At 38.6% G+C, this 25,753-nt stretch overlaps 1 protein-coding gene across 1 annotated transcript in view; it reads right to left on the bottom strand.

The window, feature by feature from the left end:
- Positions 1-2,615: 2,615 nt before the first annotated feature.
- Positions 2,616-25,753, bottom strand: part of ndst3 (N-deacetylase/N-sulfotransferase (heparan glucosaminyl) 3) — a 71,109-nt gene continuing 47,971 nt past the window's right edge. Inside the window, exons 7-14 of the mRNA XM_026942902.3 lie at positions 17,955-18,137; positions 17,422-17,518; positions 15,188-15,311; positions 14,165-14,339; positions 11,781-11,951; positions 10,848-10,957; positions 8,522-8,624; positions 2,616-4,039 (exon numbers count right to left, since the gene is read on the bottom strand). Coding sequence (XP_026798703.1) covers positions 3,920-4,039; positions 8,522-8,624; positions 10,848-10,957; positions 11,781-11,951; positions 14,165-14,339; positions 15,188-15,311; positions 17,422-17,518; positions 17,955-18,137 — 1,083 coding nt within the window. The 3' untranslated portion in view covers positions 2,616-3,919. The remainder of the gene's footprint in view (positions 4,040-8,521; positions 8,625-10,847; positions 10,958-11,780; positions 11,952-14,164; positions 14,340-15,187; positions 15,312-17,421; positions 17,519-17,954; positions 18,138-25,753) is intronic.

Below are 25,753 nucleotides of genomic sequence, written 5' to 3'. Positions count from 1 at the left end.
GTAAGTAACTAATTTATAACTGTAGTGCAATACGTCATGTCATTCTGATGAATGGTTACTCAGTCTTCAAGGAATTAATTGGCTTTACTAGAGATAATATGTTTATAAGTAGTATTTTATCATGAGTCATGCAGCTTTGTGAACACTGGCTTTACAGATACTGAAACCATTTTTTTTTTTTTTTTTAATATAAATCTACAGCAAAAAGCAGAAGAGACTGGAAAATTTGAGTGTGTGTATGTGTGTGTGAGAGAGAGAAAGAGAGAAAGAGAGAGAGAGAGAATGAGAAAGGTTTCAAACAGGGTCAAGGGTTCTCTGAGGAATGAGAAATTCACCGAATTCAACATTCACTGCCAGGCAAACCCAGCTGAACCTCGCTCAAGGACGGTGTGTGTGTGTGTGTGTGTGACTAAATGTGACCTGTTTGTTAGCACAGTCTGTCCTACAACTTCTTCCAGTTTACACCCCAAACACAGAACTCATTGTGTGTGTGTGTGTCTTTCAAAGACAATCATGTTTTAACCTGTTACTAAGGAGATTAATGAATAAAAGGATCAGGATGTATGAAATTACCTTTAGGTTTAAAAGCAGTAATGGTTGCTTCAAACAAAAACATTCACATTTCCAGAATGAAAAAAAAAAAAAAAAGGGATGTAAACTTTACATTTGTGGTGATTTCACCTTTACACTTTGTTAATACGTCTGTGTTAATCGTATTTTCTAGAATGAGCTTGTCGCCTGAGCACAGCACTTGGCATTGATGGTATATTTACTGTATATATTTTTTAACAGAGAGCAGTATTTGGTAGCGGTTGTCTGACTTAGCTGTTGTATGAGGAACACTATTTGGCAAGAAAACCTGAATGAACTTTGGTCAGTGTACATGGATTCATAAACTTGTGTAAATATAAATAAATAAATAAAAATCGAGAGAAGGTCATGAGCTATTGTAGCCTAATTAGCAGCTTTGTTGCTAGTTAGCTAATTAGCAGCTCTACACACTCACAGGGAGCACTACATGCTAGCTAGACAACATAGCCAGATTTATTTTCCTACTAGCTTTATTTTACTTCATTACACATTTATTATATCTTGTATTTATAAACCAGCTTGCTACTCATAGCGTGTCAGCGTTTTAGCTTGTGCGCCTCAGCCACAGATACTGTAGGAACCTGAAATGCTATGTGCTTTAGCATTTCGAAAATGGCTGCCGTTCCTGTCAGAACACCAAGTAGATGTGAATATTAGTGTTCAGGACACAGGCTCTTTGTTTCACCGAGGTTGTTCAAGGTGTCGGCACCCACTTGTGAAAGAAGATGAGTTTTCTCCGGGCTTGGAGAAAGAATGAGGGAGGAAAAAAAGGAAAACAGAGAGTGTGTCCTCAGGAATGGACTGAGGAAGGGGAGAACTGTTTCTGAGTTGAGCGTTCCAGATTTTTGTCCTTTTGGGTATTAAATAACACTCCTTCTACCTTTACAGGAATTTTTTTTTAAAGCTTTTTCTTGCAGTAAGTCAAGCTCTGCTAACAGGAGCTGTTATAAAATAAACCGTCAGATTAAATGGATTTGTCTCAGCTATAAATAATATTTATTTTACTGCCAACTGAGGGAAATTTTTATTACATTTTGAGCACTGACATAAATCAGTATCATAGAGTTGTACTTCACTAATTTATCACTATGGCAACCAGGTAATATTCAATAATAATAATAATAATAATAAAAAAACCAAATATATCTATATCTGTATCTATCTATCTATATATATATATATATATATATATATACATACACATATATTTTTTATTAATAATACTAGTGTACTGGTCTGCTTCTCATCTATTACTGAAAACACCTCTGTTGTGAGTGCTCACCAGTGTGACTGCAGCACCTCCGGATGGACAGACACATCCATTACAACTCATCTGTTCACATTAACATGGAGTGCAAAAGTGTAGACACCCACATTTTTTTTTTAAATGACAAACCCCAACAAGACAGATGTCCGTTCTCCCTTTTCATAAGTAACATGACGGTATATTCATAGAAAAGCCACCGATATTAATGAATAGATTTTAATGTGGGCTTTTGTTTCGCGTGCTTTGAACGTCTCCTGTTAAAGATCCATCAAGCAAATGATTTATCGTCAAGAAACGAAATGATAGAGAACAATTTCTGTGATGTTTAAGTATTAAGTAATTCTAAAGCACTTTTAAATATGAAAAAAATTAAAGAAGTGCTAAACTGTTCCTAAAATGTCGCTACTGAGTGCTTTAAGTGAGCGATACACTTTAAATTAATACGTAATAATCTGTTTAAGGATAGTTTAATCAGTAGAACCATATTAGTGTGTATAACAGGATGACATGAAGCGGAGTTACTGTTCCCATGCTAAAGTTGATTATTTTCCTCTAACAGCATGTCTCGAAGTATTGAACTCCACTTATACCACTGTGAAACAAGTTCGTTCCTGTTATCACTTATGTTATAGCAGCTACAGCTGATATCTAACCAGCCTCTCTCTTTCACTCTATTAATATTTTAAAATATATACAGTATATATTTAAAACTGTCATGAGAAACCTACTGCCTGTAACAAAGCACTAACACTGGAGACTCCTTCCAAAAATGCTAAAGAAATGTCTCCTCAAGGAAAACTTAACCATATTAAAAAATGATTAAACCTTTTTTTTTCTAATACACATTTTTTTAAACTCTCTTTATTATTAATATTAATTTATGTGCAGCATTTATGTTGTTACTATAGAAATGATAACATATTACAAGGTCATTAATATAGGCCTGTGATTTGCACTACTCTCAGAGCTGCTGCTATAGGAAATTCATCAACATCTTCTGAGCAAGCAGAATCGACCATTCAACAGCGCTGTGATCAAAGAAAAAAAAAAATCAAGAGAAAATTACGGTGTTATTAAAACATATTTCCAGTGTTTAATACATATTTATAATATATTCTGTACAGATTTCCAGAGCAGTTCTGCTCAAATGAGGCAAAAAGAAAAATAAAAGAGCAGGAAACTTTCACACAGGGAACTCTGGCCTGCACACACACACACACACACACACACACACACACACACTAATCTCAGCATTGCATCACCAGTGAGCTCATCCATTCAGTGTTAATTCAGAATAAATTTATTTATTTCCGTCGCTTCGTCCGAGTCCATTTAACTTCACTGATTAAGATTCAAACTGTGACGCTCCATTAACCAGCAGCATAACTTCCGGATCTGTGTCCAGTGTAAATACGTTTTCTTGCCCGTCGTTTGCTAAAGAGTTCATGTCCGAGTGAGAAAAGAGAATACGAGCAGTGGCCATGTCAGAGAAAAAGAAACAGGAAATCTTGTTAGATTTGCATTAAACTTTCTTGTGTGATGAAGATGATGACCAGAGCATGGAGCTGTAAGGTAGTCTTTCTACAGCAGAGACCATCACTGAGAACTGGTTTTATTTCAGCGGACTGGGTGATTCTTATTAAATAAGAATACAGACTGAAAAAAATGAGACCGATTATTTTATCAGTTTGAGAGAAAATTCAAACGTGGCAGAATTCCCTGCGTGCACCATTTGCTTTGGATTTGGATTTGGATAAATTATGGAATAAAACCAGTTCTTGGTCTTGGACTTTTTTTTGACTCAGTGTTTGCAGGCATTCAGACGTGCTCTCTCTCTGTCTCTCTCTCTCTGTCTCTCTCTCTCTCTCTCTCTCTCTCTCGTTCCGAGTTTCATGTATTGCCTTTGAGGTATCACTCCCACACTTCAGCACTTCAGGTGCGGCAGCACCACTCACTGGCCTTCTGTCCAACTCTGGCCTCTTTCCCTCCAGGTGCAGTGTCCTTTGTGGTCACGACCCTTGACCTTTGACCCGAGAAGAGGCAGGGTCAGTGGAATAAATGCTACCTGACCTTTTGTAGTTCCTCGCGGAGCCACGCTGGGAGAGGCTGACCGAGTCTATGGAGGAGCTTCGACAGCTCGATGTTATGATCCCGGTAGAAGCGAGAGAGGAAGAGGCGAGACTGGATATAGAGACAGACAGACAGACAGACAGACAGAGAGAGAGAAAGAAAGAAAGATAGAGAAATTAATGAGTCTTATTAACTAGCCATGTTCATGCAGTTATCCAATCAGGCAATCATGTAACAGTCGAGCTGACAGGAAGACTACAGTCACTGAAATAACCACTCTTTGCAACCGTGGTGAGCAGAAAAGCATCTCAGGACGCATAACACATCGAACCTTGAGGCAGATGTGCAACAACAGCAGAAGATCACATCAGGTTGCACATCTGTCAGCCAAGAACCGGAATCTGAGCCTACAGTGGACATGCGCTCACCAAACCTGGACAGTTAAAGATCAGAAAAAGACCAGACGACATTTCCTGCTTCCATCCACCCTCAGATTCCTGTTCTGGTCAGTCACATGATTATCTGATTGGACAATTGCATATATATTATTAATATGCCTAAATATAATATAACATAACTTCACATAGCAAGTTTCACCCCACTGATGTCCCATAAAGACAAAAGCGATATATATTTAAAAGGAAATAAGTTATAGATAGCATCACAATAATAATAATAATAATAATAATAATAAATCTCAACTCAATATCTTCATATTTGCAAAAATAATACATTTTTTGACGTGTTGAAAATTCTGTCTGTCTTTGACCCATTACTCTGAATTTTAGCATTTTAACATTTTTTATTAATGTTACAAGTATCAGTTGCTAAACTCTGATGCTGTTTAACATCTTGTTGTGAACAGCTTTATCATATGCTTATGAAACTGTGTTGTGTGTGTGTGTGTGTGTGTGTGTGTGTGTGTGTGACTGCTGCTGATTGTCATGTGGAGATCTGCATCCGGCAACAAATGAGAGCGAGCAAAACGGAGAGACAGAGAGAAATGAGAGAGGGATGAGTGTGAAATGAAGAAAAATGGCTGCGAGACGAACAGACAGATGGGCCTTATATCACTGCTGCTGTGTCCTCACACACACACACACACACACACACACACACACAGAGTGTGAGTGAGAGGTTACATTGTTAAAAAAAATCTCTATTATTTATTCAGAACTATTAGATTTTTTATAAAAATATTGAAATTTCAAAGGTCAAAGCCACTCTATGTACATGTACAAGGCTGTAATAATTAATAATGAAAACGATTTCAATTAAAAATGAATTCAAATGAAAAATATAAGTGTCTTTGTGACTTACAGGGTCATACAGGGTCGCAATTTTTCCTTAATTATACATACACAGTATCCTAAAAGCTCACACACACACACACACACACACACATACACAGCATACTATACACTCACAGACGCATGAGAACATGCTGTAACCTTGGGGTGTTTAGGATTACGTGTGTTAGGTGGACAGCGTACATAAATATGTTTCACGAGGATCTCTGAAATCGATTTTTTTTATGTAACCAGCTTTTTATGTAACTCCTTTGTGTAATTTCCTGTGTGGATGCTCTACATGCAAAGCACCACGCTGCTTGCTGGCTGAGGAACAACAACATCAAATACACCTATACACATACACATATACATTTCGCCAAACACACAAGATATAGTGAGTGTCAGATTTATCTTTTTTTTCCTTTAACCTGCTGTATTTATTAAATGCATGGTCTACAATCTGTGGCTCTCTAGATAACAATAGAGCAAACTGCATCTATCATAATTTAAGCATGTACAATGCTTTTTAAAGCTGCGTGATGCAGCAATGCATTTATTTCATTTTTTTTAAATTTTCAAATAAAGTATTTTCACCATCAGCTCACCAGGGGGCGCTGCAGCTACTCCCACATCATATAACACACAAAGTTAAAATTGCATTAAGTAAGACTGCTCAACATTTGTCAAGATCAGGCCTCGGTGAAGCAGGTGGAGCTGAATAATAATATTTTTACTCTTTTTGATCCCGCCCCCTTTTCCCACCCATGAACATAAAGCCGTGGTTCGACTAGAGTTAGCATTAGCAAGGATTGCTATGACATCACTTTCAAGCGCGCTATAATGTATAACGTATAGTATGCTGTAAACACGCAAAATCCGGCTCATAACGATTTATGAGAATGGTCACAAGTGCAGTCGCTGTCCTTTTTTATTTCTTTATAAGCTCTAATAATAAGCGCTAAGCAGTGGTATTAGCATGTTAGCAGGTTAGCAGGGTGTGGAGTGAAGGGGTGTGAGGGAGTGTCTATAAAATGATTGACAGGATGGCTTTATAAACACAAACATGCATTCCAGACTGTAAGGCAGTTTTCTAAAGAGGGTTTCTCAGCCAAGGCTTTTCTCCTGAGGCCACGGCTTAAAGCATCATTTTTTTAAGTCACACTCTGCATATTCTTTTATGCTAGTTTTCGACGTAGCCGTTTGTCCAGTAAAGCCGTCTCTGTAGCGCTGGAGAGCTTAATATTTTTACTTTTTTACTGTTAAAGTTTTCCTCAAGTTGGAAAATTGTTTATTAAAATGACACCAAATGGAGCTGCAGCATGAAGAGCTTAGATTAGCGTAGCCATGAGAGTGCTGTGTTTGGATTTTGTTCGATTTCTTGCGAATGAACTTGTACAAAAAAGTACAAAAGGTACTTTTTACCTTTCTATCTTTACATACGAGTCTTGCAAATTGGTTTGAAAAAAAAAAAAAAAAAAATGGAGGCGTGTATGTCAATGCATTACGCTATACATTAGAGGTTTTTATACCCTAATTAAATATTTAATTGTAATTTATTTTTTTATTTAAAAATATTTTTCAATAAATATTGTATTTATTTATTTTTTTTTACAAACTCACTCACTCACAGTTATATATGTGTTTGTGTGGAAAGTCAGTTCAGAATCGTATTAAAACAGCAATTTAAGTTGCTACTCTCACTAACAGCAATAAACAAGCTGTTAAAATGTCATTTTTGTGAATGTGCAGGCTAAATGTGGTTATATGATATAAGATAACATTTATTTCTTTTTTAAAGAAGGCATGCAGCAGATGGAGAATGTCTTTAGCTGTAAGCCTGACCAAAAAAAAAATCTATTTGCCATTTTTATTTCCATATAAAAATGGACATAAAGTCTGCAGTAAGGACTGAGTGTTCGAGGTGAAACTGTTTCTCGATTGCATTATATCACGCTGCACAAGTGCGCTCCTGGATCTGTTACAGATTTCATATGAAACTGTGAAATGAGCCTGATCCGTTGTGCTCGCTGCCCGTAAAAGAAGGATATAATGTATATATAATTAGGCTATAAACAAGAACCAATATTCGAACTGGCAATGTACCATGTGTTCAGCTCAGTGTACGTCCCTTATCTTATTTCTTATGTGTTGCATAACAAGCATGCATGATTATTCACAATCAGAAATGAATTTTTAGTATAGATTATTGATGCTCTGGGTTGCTAGGGGCATGTTCACAGATAATAGCGTCTGCTAAATGAGTAAATGTTATTGTATTAATATCACCCTTGTGGGTAAAGGAGCAGTGCCCCGGGCCCTAGCCACCTACGGCACGTACTAGTACTTCAGTGAGATTTGAAAAGAAATGGATGGAGAATGATGCAAAACGGGTTGAGATGAAATTATTGGTGTTTATTATTAGTGCGTCTTTCTATATTCATAAGGAGGATCAGTGTAAATTCTGAACGTAATCCAGCGCCATCCAATGATATTTGTGAACGCAGCTGCATACGGCAAATTATATAAACAATTTGAAATTATGCACCTTTAATTCATATTCTTTCTTATAAAGCATGTTTGATTTAGTTTAACCCTACGTGTTAATTAATACATTAACTAACAAACATGTACTCACGTCTTGGTTAAGGTTAGCTCTTCATTAGCTTGTGATTAGTACATGCCTTAACTCATCATTAGTTCATATTTAAGTAAGTATTAATTCAGGTATTAGTGCATGATTATTCATGTAGTTAGTGTAAAGTGTTACCTGGTCCGAATACAGTGAGAAAGCGATTCGTCTCACTTACAGGAAGTGAACCAAAATTGTCGCGTGTTTGGGATGCGACTTTTTTTTTCTCTAAAGGTGTGAGCTGCTAAACAGAGTCACAGGGCAGAGCTGTAATGCTGCAGAAGTGCCATACGTTCTGGATATTAAGACTGACAAATATTAAGAGAAAATAAACGCTGGATGTGATACACAAAATGTTCAAAACTAGTTATTTATATCATTATATAATCATTTACGTAGCGCTGACTTGGTGTTATACATGCTCAGGTGACTTGTGATTTCTAGGCAAAGGTTTTTGTCTCACTGTATGTCTGAACAATGAACGAAAGAGTTCTACGAGTACGTTTTCAACCCTTCACATCTCTCAGCCATGTTGATTTTTTTTGGCTTTTCGGTTCGTTTAATTATCAGAAACTAAACCAAACCAAGCAGTAAACGAATTGAAAGCTATCACTTCGGCTCTGATTCAGACTCGGCAAACATAAAAAGCGCTCCTTAGCTATTTGATGTTACCTCAGCATCCATAGGAGGATATTTGCGACCTTTGCTTTTGCCCAAGCACTTAGTTCTGCCTCCATCCAGCAGCTGACACCAAAATCCCTTCTGAGGATCGAATCTGTGGAGACAGAAATAGAGAGAAAGAGAGAAATGAGGGATGAGAACTCAATCATGTCGTCTCATTTCGAGAAGTAAATCCACCTCATATCGAAAACTTACACACACACACTCACACACACACACACAGAGGCTGACAGATGTCAGGCGTAACCTTGTCTGGCTGTCAGAGGCGACATGGTTGGGTTTGATAAACACTGCATGGGGGGTGCGGGGGTGTGATGGGAAGTGTGGGCCGGGGTGTTAATTAGTCTGCTGCCTGAGCTGTAAACACAGATTACATGTGAACGCTTGAACTAAAGTACAGTACAAACACCCCAAAGCACCATCGATCCTGCCAACACACATTTTCCTCACACACGCACACATATGCACACTGACTTATTTTTTCTTTTCTTTTTTTTTATTCTTCTTCTAAAGTCCTACAGGCTCTAAATGTGCGATTCACACTGGGGTTTTTTTTTCTCACACATACCCAAACTGTTTTAGTCCTTTTACTTCTAGTGGCTGTTCCACCAGTTTGAATGCAACTACATCATCATTCATATTTAGAGATTTATTCAGTCTTACATTCAGTAGTTCTTTAGTTAACCACAAAAAAAAACTGACAAAAAAAACCCCCTCAAAGATAAAGCATTTTAAATTTCATCAAGAAACTGGATCTGCATTTCCCGAAGGAAAGACACGCTGCTTGCTAGGACCTGGAAGTGATGGAAGGGAGGGAAAGAGAGAAAGAGAAAAGGATGGCCCTACAGTGTGCGCATTTAAATCCAAGCTGCTGATTGGTCAGCTGCGAAGCCCAGCGTAACCTTAATAACCTTTATCCGAAGTCTTGCCGAAAAGATATTTGAAACTAATTTTCGTGTTAAGTAAAAACTAAAAAACTAATTTTCGTGTTAAGAAAATGAGAACAAAAGCAAGAAATATGACGAATAACAACACAGTGCAAGTTTCAACTTGCAAACGAAAATATTTCGGAAATATCTGGAAATAAAAATTTTGGATGTTATGAGTTTTAAAATTGTCCCATTTGCTCATATGGAGACTGTTTATGCGGGGTTTAATCAGGTGAGGTACGGGTATCACATTTTAGATTTCGGTGTGTAAAATGTTAATGTTTGATTTAAAAGTTTACATATTTACGAAATTAGGTCTAAATACGTAAGAACATAGTGAATAGTATATAGTGCATAGTACACCATTTGAAATGCAGCTACGTACTGTAGCATGCTACGTACCTAGCATGCCAGTGTAGCTAGTTAAAATTGGCTAGCTAATCTGCACTACGATGAAATTAAATGAAGGAAATATGAAATGAATGTAACTCCCTAAGAATGCGATAAATATTTAAAAACTTCTTCAGGTAGCATACCATATCAAAAAGCAAAGTATTATTGCTCTTTTTCCATACAAATCAATGTTTCTTACATTTATAAAAAAAAAAAAAAAACTCTTTGCAGGTTGAGAAATAAAACAGCAAGTTGCTTTTGAAAGCACAAACTGCACCACCAAACCTCAGGGCTTTTTTTTTTTTCTGTTGTTCTTTTGTTGTTGTTTTTTTCAGTGTGTATGTATGTACCATTAGTTCCATTAGTTCCTATTGCTGCCAACATTTAACAGATACTTGAATATGCAACTTGAATGGTGGCCAATAGAAAAAAAGGAGAAAAAAAAAGCATAGTTACAGATTTCTAGTGCCACAAGTTCCAGTACAAGGCTGTATGTGTGCTGTCTCTTTGCCTAGCCATCAGTGTGTGTGTGTGAGAGAGAGTTGTAGATTGTGAATCATTTTTTGGCAAGATGCTGATTGTCATATAAATGTGTTTTCCTGTATTGGCTCTAGAAGCCTAGAGAGCCACTAGAGAACAGAGCTGCCAAACGCCTCTTAATTAAACAGAATGAAAAGAGAGACAAAGAAAGGGAGAAAGAGAGAAAGAGAGGTGGGAGGAGGGAAGAGAGAAAGTGCGTAATGAGTTGTTTTTAATTACAGGCTCCTGCTGAAGCTAAATTTTCTGTTCAGGTCCAACGCTAATGGCTCATAGCTGGGTTACACAGATCAGCATTGATCTCATTTGCTGTTATCAGGTAAGAGCCTGTGTAATCAAACTGACCACAAATGTGTTAGTGTTAGTAACAAATCTATGATTATGTCATCCATAAAACATTGAAAAGCTCATTACTGTGTTTGTGTGTGTGTGTGTGTGTGTGTGTTGCTTAAACTCACGTGAGTGCCTGCGAGTAGTTAAAATACGGAGAGACGCCCAGGAACTTCTGCACCTCGTCCATCACGGCCGCTGGATCATTCCTCAGCTGCTGGCCATCTATTATCATCAGCTACACACACACACACACACACACACACACACACACACACATACACACAAATTAACTAGACTCTGAGCAAGTCTATGTTCGCGTCTTTGTACTTCATAAAAGTGTACTCCATAAAAATGTCTCCAATAGACTTCCATTTATTTTTCGTTTATTCATCTTCAGGGAGCGCTTTATCCTGGTTAGGGTCAGGGTAGATCCGGGGAAATCTATCCCAGGAAAACTGGGTGTGACGTGGAGATACATTCTTGACTAGCATGTTTTCGAGAGGTGGGAGGAAACCGGAGAACCCAGAGGAAACCCATGCGGCCACAGAAAGAATATTTTTCTTGATTTAAAAAAAAACCTGCTGTAATCGTATCGCGTAAAACTGGATTTAGTGCGAGTATTGTGTTCACGCTGGGAAAACAACTAAGAAAACAGATGATGTACTAAAAAAAACAGCCACCAGAGGGAGCTGTGATTTATATTTCGTACACCATTTGAAACATCCATATAGCCTTACCTAACAATCTAATGCTGCAAAGGAAATTGGCTAGCTAACATAAGCTAATAATCCTTCGAGTGATGCTGGAGCTATTCTTAAACTAACGCCAGTTACGCTTTCAATGAAATAAAACATTTACACATATATTTTCACATGAAATGTCTCGCCACAGCACTAACATTGGGAATACGTAGCTGCAGGAAATGTGACACTTTGGAATTTTTATTCTACCTGCATTTTTTCGGAATTTTCACGTAAATAGATGACGTCATCTGCAATCATCGGTTTCAATATATTTCTGCATTGTGTGTATGGCTTTGTGTGTGTATATGGGTGTACCTGGCCAGGTGGGTAGTAGGTGAGCCATCTCTCCAGGTGTGTGGCGTAGAGACCGGGGACAAGGCAGCGGTTCTGCAGGGATCGTAAGTCTGATGGAGCGTGCTGATTAGCTGAAATCACCTCGTAGAAGCTGTAACGAAGCGCTGCCCGGTCCTCGTGGGCCCTCTGGTGCTGCCATGGCAACAAAGAGCGAGAGAAAGAAAGAATGAAAGAGAGTGTGTTATGAGCGTAATAGAAGTTAAACTTATATACAACGAAACCACAAAGTTTGCTACAAGGCCTAGCATCCATTTTGGGTAACTGGCTTTGGTGCCTATACACACACACACACAAAAACACACACACACACTTATTAAGAGGGGAAATGGGATCGAAAGCTCTTTCTCTTTTCCATGTTCTCGCTGCTGGTAATCATTGCATGCTAGGACCTCCTGAGGCATGCTGCTGATGAGATTTTTTTTCTCTACCTCTTTCACTCATTCCATCTCTCCCATCCTCTCTTAAAATCCCCCTCGTTCCCATTCTCTCTCTCCGCACGCCCCCTCACGTACCCCCCACCTCATGCTTAAGCCTGGAGGAAAACCAAACTTGCATTCATACCAGCTAATAAAGACTGCTGATTGTCCACTGACACTATCATCAGGTTTTCATCCAGGAAAAAAAAAAAAAAATCACAAAAAGATTTTCACACTTGGCTGGGGTGGAAAAGTTAGCGAATCAACAACCAGAAGAGGTGAAATAGGGTGTTAGAGACAGACACACACATCTCGGCATTGTGAGTAAATGTGTTGAAGTGTGTGCTACTTGGATATGAACTAACCTGACAGGATTATTTCACAAATGTTTGTCATTTTTACTGCTAACGCTAGCTAGCATGAAAACAACAGCTAACCGACAGGATTTCTGAGAGGATTTTAACTCATATTCATAAATTTCCATAATCTTTACTGCTAACACTAGCTAACTAGCACATAAGGTCCAATGTGACAGGATTTCTGAGGAAGCTTTTTGTGACAGGATTTCTGAGGAAGTTTCATTCCTATATGTTCTTAATTTTCACTGCTAACTCTAGCAGCCTAGCTAATATGATCAAACCTCGCAGGATTGCTGAGAGGAATTTGAAGTCATATTCATACATATTAATATTATTCAATGATTACCATAGTCAGCTAGTTAACACGATCTAACCTGACAGGATTCCTTAGAAGATTTTAAGTAATTTTAATAAATGTCCATACTCTTTACTGCTAACACTAGCTAGCTAGCTAGCAAAAGATTAAGAAAAGCTTGAGAAAGATTTTAAGTTTAAATTTTCATGATCTTCACTGCTAACGCAAGCAGGCTAGCTAGTGTGATCAAACCTGACAAGATTTTGAAGAAATGTTTTTTTTTTAATATCACAATCCTAAATAACCTTCACTTCTAATGCTACCTAGGTAGCTAATATGAGCTAACCTGACAGTTTTTTTAAAGTCACATTCTTAAGTTTGTAATCTTCACTGCTAACGCTGCCCACCTAGCTAATAGCTAGATGTTCTAACATTCGGACAGGATTTCTGTCAGAGGATTTTCAAGTCACATTCGGAAAACTTTACTGCTAACACTAGCTAGCTAGGACACAAAAAACCTGATGGGATTTCTGAGAGGCTTTTTTAGTCATATTCAGAAATCTTTACTACCAACACTAGCTAGCTAGGACACGTGTGCTTGAGTTCAAACATGTGATAAATGCCAAACACCTAGACACACCCTAGACAAAATTAAAATGAACAAAAGTGTGAATATAGCATTGAGAATATTAAACATAGCTTAAAAAAAAAAAAAAAAAAAAATAGCAACAGGCAGTGGCTAATTATCAAGGCAACTAGCTAGATTTTCTTGCAAGTGTTAGCTTAGCTAGGTATCTAACATCAATTGCTAGGCATTATGTACCACAGATAGTGAACTACTTTGGTACTTTGGTGGACATACTGTTTAGTCCAAGTGAAGAAATTCACTTTTCTGTTGGAATACGCATTTAATTATGAATTTTAGCGTTATCAGGATGGAAGTGTGCAACACACACATACACATACACTCACAAACACACACACTCTCACACACACCTCATCCTGCTGAATGAGCTCAATAAGCGAGTTTAAAAGGCAGAGAGTGTGCTGATGGTAATCTAATGTGGCATTGACTTTTGCTCCTCGCTGCATCGATCTCCCCTTTAACTAGCTTCTCTTTAACCTACTGCAGCACAGAACCCCACACAATCACACACACACACACATATATACACTGACCCATATGCATGCATACTACACACTCAGAAAGATAAACTGCTGTAAATTTCACGTTGGTTAATCATGTTTCTCAGGATGCTGTTGTGGAAAGGGTACCTGGTACCAGCTGTAGGCTCTGTCAGACGGGTTGATGAGCAGGGTGAGGATTTTGGCTTTGGGCAGCAGGGCAGCGGCTCGTTTTGGCGTCTCCTCCGAGGGGAAGTAGCTAGCGCTTTTCTCAAACAGGAAGTCTGTACTGACGTTTGATGGAACCGGAAAAAACTCCATGTACCTTTGAGAGGTTTTACACACACACACACACACAAAGTTTGCCACTTATACCAATTCAACAGTATACAGTATTATATAAGAGTATTACAGTATACCAAGGCATTATTGGTCTAGGTAATGACATCACCAAACTACATGATCCTTGAAAGATGCTACAAGATGCTGGTACAAAAAGAAAAACTGTCACATGTATGTGAACCTGGATTCACAGGGTGTGTATAAATTAGCATGAAGCCTACTTTTAGTGAAATAAGCTAGTGATCCACTAAAACGTACTGTGTTTAACTACAAAACATAAATATAATTAGTTCTAATTATATATAATAATTATATATAAAAATCTAATTATATATACAATTGATAGCTACAATGGCAGAACGATTCTATTATATCAAAGAACGCATTAATAATAAACTAACAGTTGCCTTCATGTTCTATCACTGACATTCTCTGTACCAGGACAGCAAATTAAAGGAGCCATTAGTAATTTTTAGAGGCCTCTGCTGCCTGTGAGGTGAACTGCAATTGTACTTCTACTTTTACCCCAGCATGTTTCATGAGTTGCCTTTTAAGGAAAAGCGGCAGGGCTAAATAGCTCCGTTTCATCTGAAGGCGGGGTTAATTTCAGGGCCAGAAATTTTTAAACAGAAGCCTGAAATGAATAAACTAGCCAGATCCACTGCTTGGAAATACTTTGAATGACAGTTCAATTCGTCTCCGAATTTAAATGATTGTAACAGGTCTATTAACACTTTCGAAAATTACAAACTGCCCCTTTAATTATATATGTATATGTATATATAAAAAAATCCATTAATTTTAGTATTTTGGTGCTTTGCTTTTTTTTACCAGTCGATGCCTTTGTGGTAGTTGTTGGTGTTGAAGAACTGCACCTCCTCGAAGGTCTTGGAGCTGGGGAAACTGCTGGAGATGGACGGATGCATTAGGAGGAAGAGGTAGAGTGCCGTGGTGCCTGCGAACGAGAGGAACGAGACTCATAACGTGGACAGATGAGGCCCTGCGCGGATAATGATAGTGTAATATGTTTAAGTGCGCTACATGGAGTCGACAGATAAAGCTAGAAGACGGAGAGAGAAGGAAACGGAGAATGGGCTGAAATCAATACTCTATTTGCAGCATGGATTTTTCAGCTGTGGGTGTAAATGTGTGTCTGAAGGTGTTGAAAAAGTCGCGATGGACGTGTATATATGTATGTATGTGTGTATGTATGTATGTATGTATGTATGTCTGTATGTATGTGCCTGTGAAAGAGACAGGATATGAATGTGTGTGTGTGTGTGTGTGTGTGTGTGTGGGAGCAAGCAAGCGTGGTATCTGTGAGTATCTGTTTGTGCGTGTCAGAATGAGAGTGGGTGAGTGAGTGTTTCATAAGTTTGTGCTGGTACGGAAGTGGAGAGAGCTCAAAGCACAAACTGTCTAACTACATCGGTGTCCTGACACCAATCAAACTCCTTTAGCTAGACAACACAACACAGTGAAAGAACGAATGCTTTCTCTTTGTCTTTCGCACCCTTCCTGTCTTTTCACCCTTCCCTGATTCTCCATCTCTCCCCCAAGTGAGTCTGTGTTGTTCTCCTTCAGTGCGTCTAATGTCTCTGGCTGCACTTTCATCTGTGCTGTACAAGGTGAGATGTGACAGGAGGGATCAAGGTGAACAACAGCTCACACATTCGCACACTCACACAAACACACACACACACACACACATAGCCTTGAAGCCTTGTGCTAGAAAAGACGCTGCAAATTTTACAGTTGTGAATTGTGAGGATTGAGTGTGCAACTGAGTAGATCACAATGTGTGTGGACAATAAATATATATTACAGAGCTTTAAAGTGGAATCGCTTTAAAAAATAAAAGACGTCGGCTTTTAAGCAACGTAATGAAAACAATTCAACATGAACATTAGGAAATCACAGCGAGGACAAAAAAAAACATTCAAACAGACAGATGGTTGATTGTCACTGTTAAATTATGCTAGTTAGTCCATAATAGGATTTTATCATTTGTACACAACATTAGAGTAGTTTATTTTAGAGTAGTAGTTTATTTTTTTTTTTATACATGATCAACGAGTCAATATCTGAAAGATATATTTAAATCCCCCTGATAAGAAGTCAGCCACTGAAAAAACCTGCAACACTGTAGGAATGTAAAAATGACACTGGTGCAGATCCACTATTCCTAATTATGTCCATTTTTTCCCTCCATTGACAGCAAATCCATGACTAAATCTGACTCTCCTCCCTCTGACATTGCAGATGTAATTTCTGTTTTAAGCCACAGCGCTGTTCAAGTCTTGATTCAGATTTTGCAGATCCGCAGTAACATGACAAGCTGCAAATTTTGTCTTATTAACTTCAAGAGAGAGAAAAAAAGAGAGACTGGTGAGGGAATAGCTGTTACAACAAGTGATAATAGGAATTATCTGGTTTTGAGTATTACACGTAATTATAAATAGATTTAAAAAAAAAAAAAAGTATGACGTTCTTTAGTTTATTTTAAAAATTAGTTGTTGGCAAATTGCTCATGTACAAGATGAATAAAACATTTTTGGATGTGCCAATATTGAGAAATAATCAACTTGGGGTGGTAACAGCAACTCTGCTTCACATTACACCTCCCCATTGTTGATTATTTTCCCATAACAGCATGGCCCCAAGTGGTCTATTCCTTACTTAATGGACACCTGACTGGATAACACTAGCCACTTAGTTGACTCACTTCTTGAATCATACAGCTCAAGCCAAATGGCTGTATGTAAAGTGCATGATTGCATAAATTAAGTATAGTAGATGGTCAGCTGCATCCCTAATTGCAGTGAGTGATGTCTTTTGACATCTTAGAATGCCGGTTTTCTCATTAAATGGAAATCAAAATGTGACTAGATGACTCCACTTCCACTGGACATGAAAACACCTTGTCACAGCTCTATGAGAGAAGATACTGTAAAGTTAAAAATAAAAAAAAAATTACAGTCATGTCTTTTTTTAATATCCAGAAATGATCATAGCTTCCCACCTACACAGAATCAAGGACTAGTACATTACAATACCATAATTACCAGTTTTCTGAGGTCCAACCACCATAAACTTGGGGAGCCTGTCGCAGGTCTTCTCTTTAGACCAGATATCCTTGTGTCTCTTGTCATCACATGGGTTCTGCACAAACACACACATTATCAATCAATACAACCCATACACACCATATGTCCATTACAGATAGCAGGTAATCTTTAGACACAGATGGATGAGCTAGACAGTGATAATAACAAGACAAAGTGTGCCATCAGATATAACCACCCAAAAAGGGTTTAATAAAATAAAATAAATAAAGAAATAAATACACATATGTAGTTTTATATTTGGTTTTTTTTTTTACGTCAACCCCAATGATACTGTAACAAAATAACTCTAATCTTAAACCTCAGTCTTTTTTTAAAAGAATCAATGCAACAATGAAACAAAATAGGCCTCATATTTTTGTCATATCTGATCATATTTTTGAGGACTACTCCAACAATTTATTACACACACACATATACACGCGCACACACGCCCATGTGAACACATCTCTCTCGCATGTTCACACACAGACCTGCCAGAGTGGGTTTCTCTGCTCGGAGAATAGGGTAAAGTAGTGGTGTGCGAGCTGCAGAGGCGGGAGTGTGTGCAGTCTCAGATTGGTCCAGCACTTCAGGAAGTTGGCCAGGTTCACGAAAGTGTACAGACCCAATCGATCGTTCCCATAGTTAGACAGATGAGTCATGAAGATACTGATCTGCAGAACAGGAAGCAGAGTGTGAGCAGATATTTGGCTTTCTTATACAGAGTATACTTAGTATATTTTGCAAATGTCAATATACAGTATTCTTGAGGTATTTTAACCAACTGCATATAGATTTTTATGGTTACGGTGTGTTTGGCTGCGTGGGTATTGAAATGTGGGTATGTAGTGTGGAAATCATGGGGGTGATAGGTGTGTGTATGGGGGTGGGGGGTGGGTTAATAAAACAATACAATTGTTTTGCCTGTAGATGGCAGTAATACAGTATCTGTTGCAGGAATACCATATTTGCATTACGACAGAGATAGGGATCATTTGGGATTAGGATAGTGTGCATTTGGAGTTGACATAGAACACATATGTGGTAGAGATATGACAAATTTGGAATAAGGGCAGGTCCAGGGTACAGACAGGATTTGAACGTTTGGATTTGAGACAGTACAGAAAGCTTGCGTTTGAGGAGGGACAGGCTACATGTGGGAAAGAATGGAGGTAAAATGATGTAGAGACAGGGTACATTTGGATTAGCGAACATTTAAAGTTGATATAGTTCAGACAGCATGCATTTGGGAAGAAATAGTGTATATTTGGGGTAGGAATAGACTAGATTTGTGTGGCTCTGGAATACTTTTGGAGGGCAAGGTCACATTTTGTGAAGGAAGGGATCTGGGGAGGTTTAGGGTACACTTGGCAAAGGTTAGGCTACATTTGAGGAGGTTTAGACCTCATTTGGTGAGGGTTGGACCTCATTTGGTGAGGGTTGGGCCACATTTGAGGAGGGTTGGGCTACATTTGAGGAGGGTTAGACTATATTTCAGGAGGGCTAGACTACATTTGACAAGGGTTAGGCTACATTTGAGGAGGGTTAGACTACATTTGATGAGGGTTAGACTACGTTTGACAAGGGTTAGGCTACATTTCAGGAGGGTTATACTACATTTGACAAGGGTTGGGCTACATTTGAGAACAGATAGACTACATTTGACAAAGGTTAGACTACATTTGAGGAGGGTTAAATTACATTTGGTACGGGTTAGGGTACATTTTGGGAGGGCTAAGGTATATCTGGGGAGGATTAGGCTACTTTTGCCGAGGGTTAAGGTATATTTGGCGAGGATGAGACTACATTTGGCAAAGGTTAGGGGACATTTGGAGATGGTTAGATTACATTTGGTGAGGGATAGTGTGCAAGGGTTAGGTTACATTTGGTGAATGTTAAGCTAAAAATTGAGGAAGGTTCTTCATTTGTCCCTCTGGGGAAACCTAAAAAGGTTCTGTGTAGAAAACTACAACAAAATGTTTCCCTGTCAGAAAGGCTCCCAAATAAAACCATTTTAGCATGCTTTGAACCCTTAATTATCCAAAGAACCATTGAAAACCTTGGTGTCATGTAACAAGACAGTTTAGCTGTCTTTACATTTTGAATTCTTCACAGGTTCTTGTTATTAAGAAGAAAATAATTACTAATAATTTGCACAGTTTTCCAATTAATACAGGCACTCTTAGAATAAAAAGGTTATTTAAGGATTCATTGGATAGTTATGGGTTCTTAGCTTCTAAAAATGGGCTCTATTTGATCACATCTTAACAAGTTTTACCAGGGGAACTTCCACCCAAAAGAAACAAGCACATGCCCATTGATGACCATTCCGAGTGACAAATCACTGTGTGTGCTGTACATGACAACATCGCACAAACAATTGCCAGTGGATGTTAGCAAAAAAATGTGCACGCCATCTGAGCAAGCGAGTGAAGGCCTGGGTCAAGTGGGCGGGCCGGTGCCTAAAAAAAACCCCAGCATCTCCTGTGGGTGGGAATATTTTGGTCTCAGGAAACCTAGCGTTCATTAAAAGCAGGTACTGTGTAAGACATCTTGAGCACTGGTGCTAACCTCATGATGCAATGTGACAATCACAAACTTCTAGGAACATATCAAGGAGCATCACAGACATCTCTATGATGAGCGCATGGCTAAAAGGTTCACATTTGGGGAGAGATAGAGACAAATGTGAACAGTTGTTGTTGAGATAAGGGAGAGATCAGAGTACATTTATAGAGGTAAGAGTATATTAGAGAGAACATTAGGGGTTGAAATAGTAGAGATAACATTTGAGGAGAGATAGGGCACATTTGAAGTAGAGATTGAGGAGATTGGGATTGACTCAGAGCATGTCTGGGAATGATACAAAATACATTTGGAGAATTTGGCTGGTTATTGTTAGATATTTGGATTTGGGATGGATGAACTATAAGAGATATACTCTGTTCCCACATTCATGCCATGCTAACTTGCCTTTTAGCTGACAAACCACAAATGCAGACGTCTGTATTAAAATCTTGTATAAAGCAATTAGCGACTTGAAGCTAGCAGCAGGACTTTCCGGTGGCCACAACAGCATGCACGGACTCTATTTAGCACCCCAGAGATTGGCTTTTGTCTGTAAGCACTCAAGCCATAGAAATACGTCAATATAGCATCATAAACTAGCCAGCGAGATTTAAGTGTGCCATTGTTGGAATGCTTTAATTATATTCCAGAAAAAAAGCCTTCAATAACCGTCACACGTTCTGTAGGAGTATTTTCAAGGATTCAGTCCTTTTATGCTCAGCGAGTATGTGGTAATTTGCTCAGATTGTCTTAGTGCCAAGTTATGGGCAGCGGCAAACCCCTCAAGAGAACGTTCAATCACTGGCTGCCCTCATCTTAGCACAGTGTGGTATGATGTAAAACCGAAAGGAAGTGCTCCCTCAGCGCCTGACTTCGCTATAATTTCAATGTGGACCGCAGGGGGACGTTCCCTCGCTCTCAGGGCTTTTATGATCACGATCAATACCGTTACCAAGGGGGCTGCTATCCTAGAGTCTGCACTGACATTAACAAAGTCTGGTCAATAACGTTACAGGATGTTAAACTTTGCTTTCAGAATGCATTAGAGTAGAGGATAGGACAGACAGAAGCGAGAAGAGAAGAGAAGAGAAGCGCAGGCTCTCCATGCTTGGCTGCTTTAGTAGGTTGTGAATGTAGAGAGGGCGAAAGGGAATAAGTGGCCTAGTTTAATTTGCAGCCACCAGCCAGTACAAGAAGCCACTTCTCTTACTGAGAAAGTATAAAACACCACAACACTCTTTACAAAACAACAACACACACAGCAGTAAACCTTTATCCATGTTTAGCTTGATACAAATTACTTACACTTTACCTCTTTTATTGTACTGTGTCTATGTTTATGTATGAAAATGAAATTAAAGATGTAATCAGCAGTTTAGGAACTCACAAACAAAACAAATTCCCCTCCAAAGCCACACCCCCAAACCACACCTGTCTAAATTAACAAGCAGCATGATTGACAGGTACTATAAATAGAAATCCCTGATTGTTCTGATTGGTTGGATCTTGGTGGTCCACATCTGTTTTTTTTTTTTCTTTTGGCCTGGGATCCCCCACAGAGACTTGAGGAGAATGTGAGGAGAATTTCGCTAAATATTACACAAAATATGCTTCATTTTTAATTTCAACACAGTGCTGTTGAATTCTCAAATCTGATTGGTCAGAAGGTGTCATTAAGTCATAAGGTAATATTAATGCACTTGTTCTAATACATTATCGTTTCTATAGTAACAGCTCATTCACGTGGACTTGTACGAAAGGCTAGTGAGGGGAGCGTAACTATAAACGGTAAAAACAAATGACGTTCATTAATAAATTTAACATTATAATCGCTGGCAAATTGCTGTGGAATAAGAGGAATAAAACATTTCTAGATGTGCTGTTGTAAGAAAAAAATCCACTTTGTCGTTCATTATTGTCCAATAATTCCTTACATTTTGTATAAATAGTCAAATGTGTATTCTGTACTCTCACTTATTAGGGTCCTCTCCTGCTTTCTGTCACTACGAAACAAACATTTCTTGAATTAGTCCGTTTTTTTTTTAGTTACCATGGAGTCAGGTTGGCAAAGTGATGGCGGTTTGATTGATTGATGGGTTGCTAGGCAACCATGAACAGGGCAGATACAATGAGGCAAGTTTAATAGGTAAGAAACTCACACGTTACACACAATAAGTAAAGAAGCAGACTTCGTCTTAGACATGCCCACACTCATCTTCAGTGCACGAGCACAAACACACACACACACACACACACACACATACCATTGTTATTAAAAAGATGTCAGCTAGAACAAAGTATCAGCTGTAAACTGCCAAATGTAGCCATAAACTCTAAAACAGCATTTTCTTGACCAATAAGATTTTTTTTATCTCTACTATAAAGAGTTTGATCGAGATATGATTTATACGGTGCTTCCAGCGATCAATAACAAGCACGGTCACATACACACGCACACACACACACACACACACACACACACACAGAGCCTGAAGTAGTATGATTACGAACAGTGGTAACGAATGAGCTTATCTGAACAAAAGAAAAAAAGAAAATGAGAAAAAAAAACACAGGGAGAAGACAGAGAGAGAGAGAGAGAGAGAGAGAGAAAGAGAGAGAGAGAGAGAGGATGAGGGGGGAGGGGGGAGAGAATCTTAGGTCCAAATGCATCTATCCTGTCTGGCTCAAATACACAAGAGAGTGCCAGTACAAGCCGCTGTTTTTACAGCTAAATTTGGACCAGCTATTACACACACACGCACACACAAACACACACACGCACACATGCACGCACACACAGGCACACACACACACACACATCTAAGGGCCAAACAGATGTTCCTTCTGGAGGAGGTTCAGGGCCTGGCGGAATTTTAAATTACTCACCTGGCATGAAAATTTAACCAGTATATATATATATACACACACACACACACACACACACACACAGAGGAAGAATAAGAGAGACACGCCAGAGACCCTCCATTAGTGCAGATTTGGTTGTTCACCCCTTACATGAGAGTTTGGTTAACTAACAAATACACACACACACACACACACACACACACACCTGTGTATTACATTAATTCCCTAGCTGCAGTGGGTGCGTAAGCATCCCTGATCTACGCAACAAAGTCATCTCCAGCTAGCAAACACACACACAATAAAAACATCAGTGTTCAATTAGCTCCCACAGAGATTCAATTAAACTCAGTAGGAGTTCATTCAGCGCTGGTGCGTTATCGAGCGTCACACTCTGATACACACACTCAAATACAATGAGTGATGTGCACTGACTCTTCGTCTCTTTTGGCCTTTGAGTGCTTTTTTTTTGCACGCACACAACGTCTCGGATAAAAACGCTCAAAAGTTCAGATTGCTTCATTCGAGAACCTTCTCGATCGTCAGCGAGACGGCGCAGTTCATTAACAAGCTCGCTAAATAAACGGCGGATTTGAACTCATTTTTCATCCAGCGCTTGGTGTCTCTTCCTCTTCACTCCTCCTCATGTATCATTCCTGCGCTCCCATTTGGCTAAGCAGGCTTAGTAAGACTGAACACACACACACACACACACACACACAAACATTTCATTTAGCATCAGAGTCCAGGTGGAAATTTTGTCCTCCAGCATTATATTCCTTTTTTCTATAAACTCATACCAGGATAATGCGGTTTCTCAATCTGCCCCCTTATCATCCGACACCAATTCCCACCACTTCCCAATTTCTATTAGTTCCATCTGTACTTTTCTGATTGCCCTTCCTTCGTGTCGTTCCCTCACCCTGATTCGATTTTCTGTCTTTCACTCTGGATATCATTCTCACTTCTCTGTTCATCCCTAGACATCAACAGAAAATGTCAGGAGCTTCTCTTACAATACCAGCATAATGAAATTTAATTTTCAAATAAAAACACGGTCTAGCGTGTGTTATTCCACTTATACCACAGCAAATGTCCAACAATTACACATTTTAATTCATTAATGAACGACACGCGCTTTTTAACTGTTTATAGTTCGATGTAATGTAATGGAACGTCTACGAGAAAAGTTATCGCTTAGGTTACGGCAGTTCAAATAATCATTCCCTGACCAGCCTCTGTTTTTTTTTTCCTCTCTCTCGAAGTTAAGAAGACAAAGAAACACAGCTTGCCAAGAAATCGCAAACTCCTCTGTCCTGATCACTCTCCCGTTCTGGGAAATTTACAAAGCGCTGTGACTGTTACAAACTGCTGACACCAGAGACTCCTTCCATCAATGTTACATAAGCATGTCCTAGATAAAAACTTCACCACGTCGTTCTTGTTTGCTGAACAACAACACATTTTTAAACAAGGCTATTTATTATTTGGCTTAGATTATGAGGAGCATCCACCATACAAGTCCCTGTGTATGGGCTGTTACTATAGAAACATAATAACATAATAACATAATAACATTAGAACGAGAATATTAATCTAAATATTACAAAGTTGTACCATTTGGAGTAGAAAAATCTGACCAATCAGATTCGAGAAATCAAATGCGCTGTGGTATAAATAATTTTATACCACAATGCTGTTGAATTCTCATTTGTAAATGGTTTGGTCAGAAGGCGTTGATTAATTGTCTTTAAAAGCAGCTCTGGCTTATATTAATGGGTTTATGCATTAATGCACTCATTCTAATATGGTATCATTTCAACAGTAACTGTTTATAGTGACTTGCGGGATAAATGAAGCATGATGCAAGTGCTGGTGCTCGGCATATATTTTTGTTAAGGGCAATCTATGAACAGTAATCGCTGTCCATAGCGGAGGTCAGAATACAGGGAGGAACGACGTAAATAGGAATTCTCCATTATCGAAACAAGGGAAACAAGAAATCTAAAACCGCAAAAGTACAAAGATATACAGAACTTGGAAAGCAAAGCTAACAAAAGCACAATAACAACAAACAAACGAGCCATGTTTGTCTATAGACAAAATAATCACTGAACTAACACAGAACAGGTGCACACATTAGAGCAAGAAACCAATGACAGGACAGGGGCGGAGATAAGACTAAAACATACTAAAACTAAAACATGGATTTCATGGCCACTTCAAGCCACTTTATCACGAATCCATCACAAACTGTTCATTCACAGGGACTTATATGCATAAGACACATAATATAAACCTAATAATAAATAGATGAAAAAGTGGTTCTGGAAGGAGTCTCCAGTGCCAGAGCCTTGTACCAGAGATAAATCTGTAACTTTAACTCTACCTTTTCCTCTATGAGAAGGTCATCAGGACAGAGGACTTCTTGATAACAAGGCAATTTTTTTGTGTTTTTAACTTCAAGAGAGTAAAAAAGAGTTGCTGGTGAGGGAACAACTGTTTAGAGCTTCTCAATAAGTGATACAAGGAACCTACTTGTTTGTGTAACTATAAATGCTAAACTATAAAAAAGTTGGTTGTGTCATTCTTGAATAAATATAAAAAAATTGTAATCATTGGGCAAACTGCTGTGGTATAAAAGGAATAAAACACTTTGGAATGTGCTGTTATTGGAAAGAATATTCTAGCAATTTCTATAACCAACCATCTTTATAATCAGCAGTTCATATAAATGTTCATACGTTACATCATTGTGCCTTCTTTTAAAATACATTACTCTGTCAACTGTAGCTCTCTCTCTGTATCACACACACACACACACACACACGCACACGCACACGCACACACACGCACACAC

This window comes from Pangasianodon hypophthalmus, chromosome 28 (assembly GCF_027358585.1).
Source record: "Pangasianodon hypophthalmus isolate fPanHyp1 chromosome 28, fPanHyp1.pri, whole genome shotgun sequence".
Classification (NCBI taxonomy): Eukaryota; Metazoa; Chordata; class Actinopteri; order Siluriformes; family Pangasiidae; genus Pangasianodon; species Pangasianodon hypophthalmus.
This window is presented reverse-complemented; position numbering and strand designations above follow the sequence as displayed.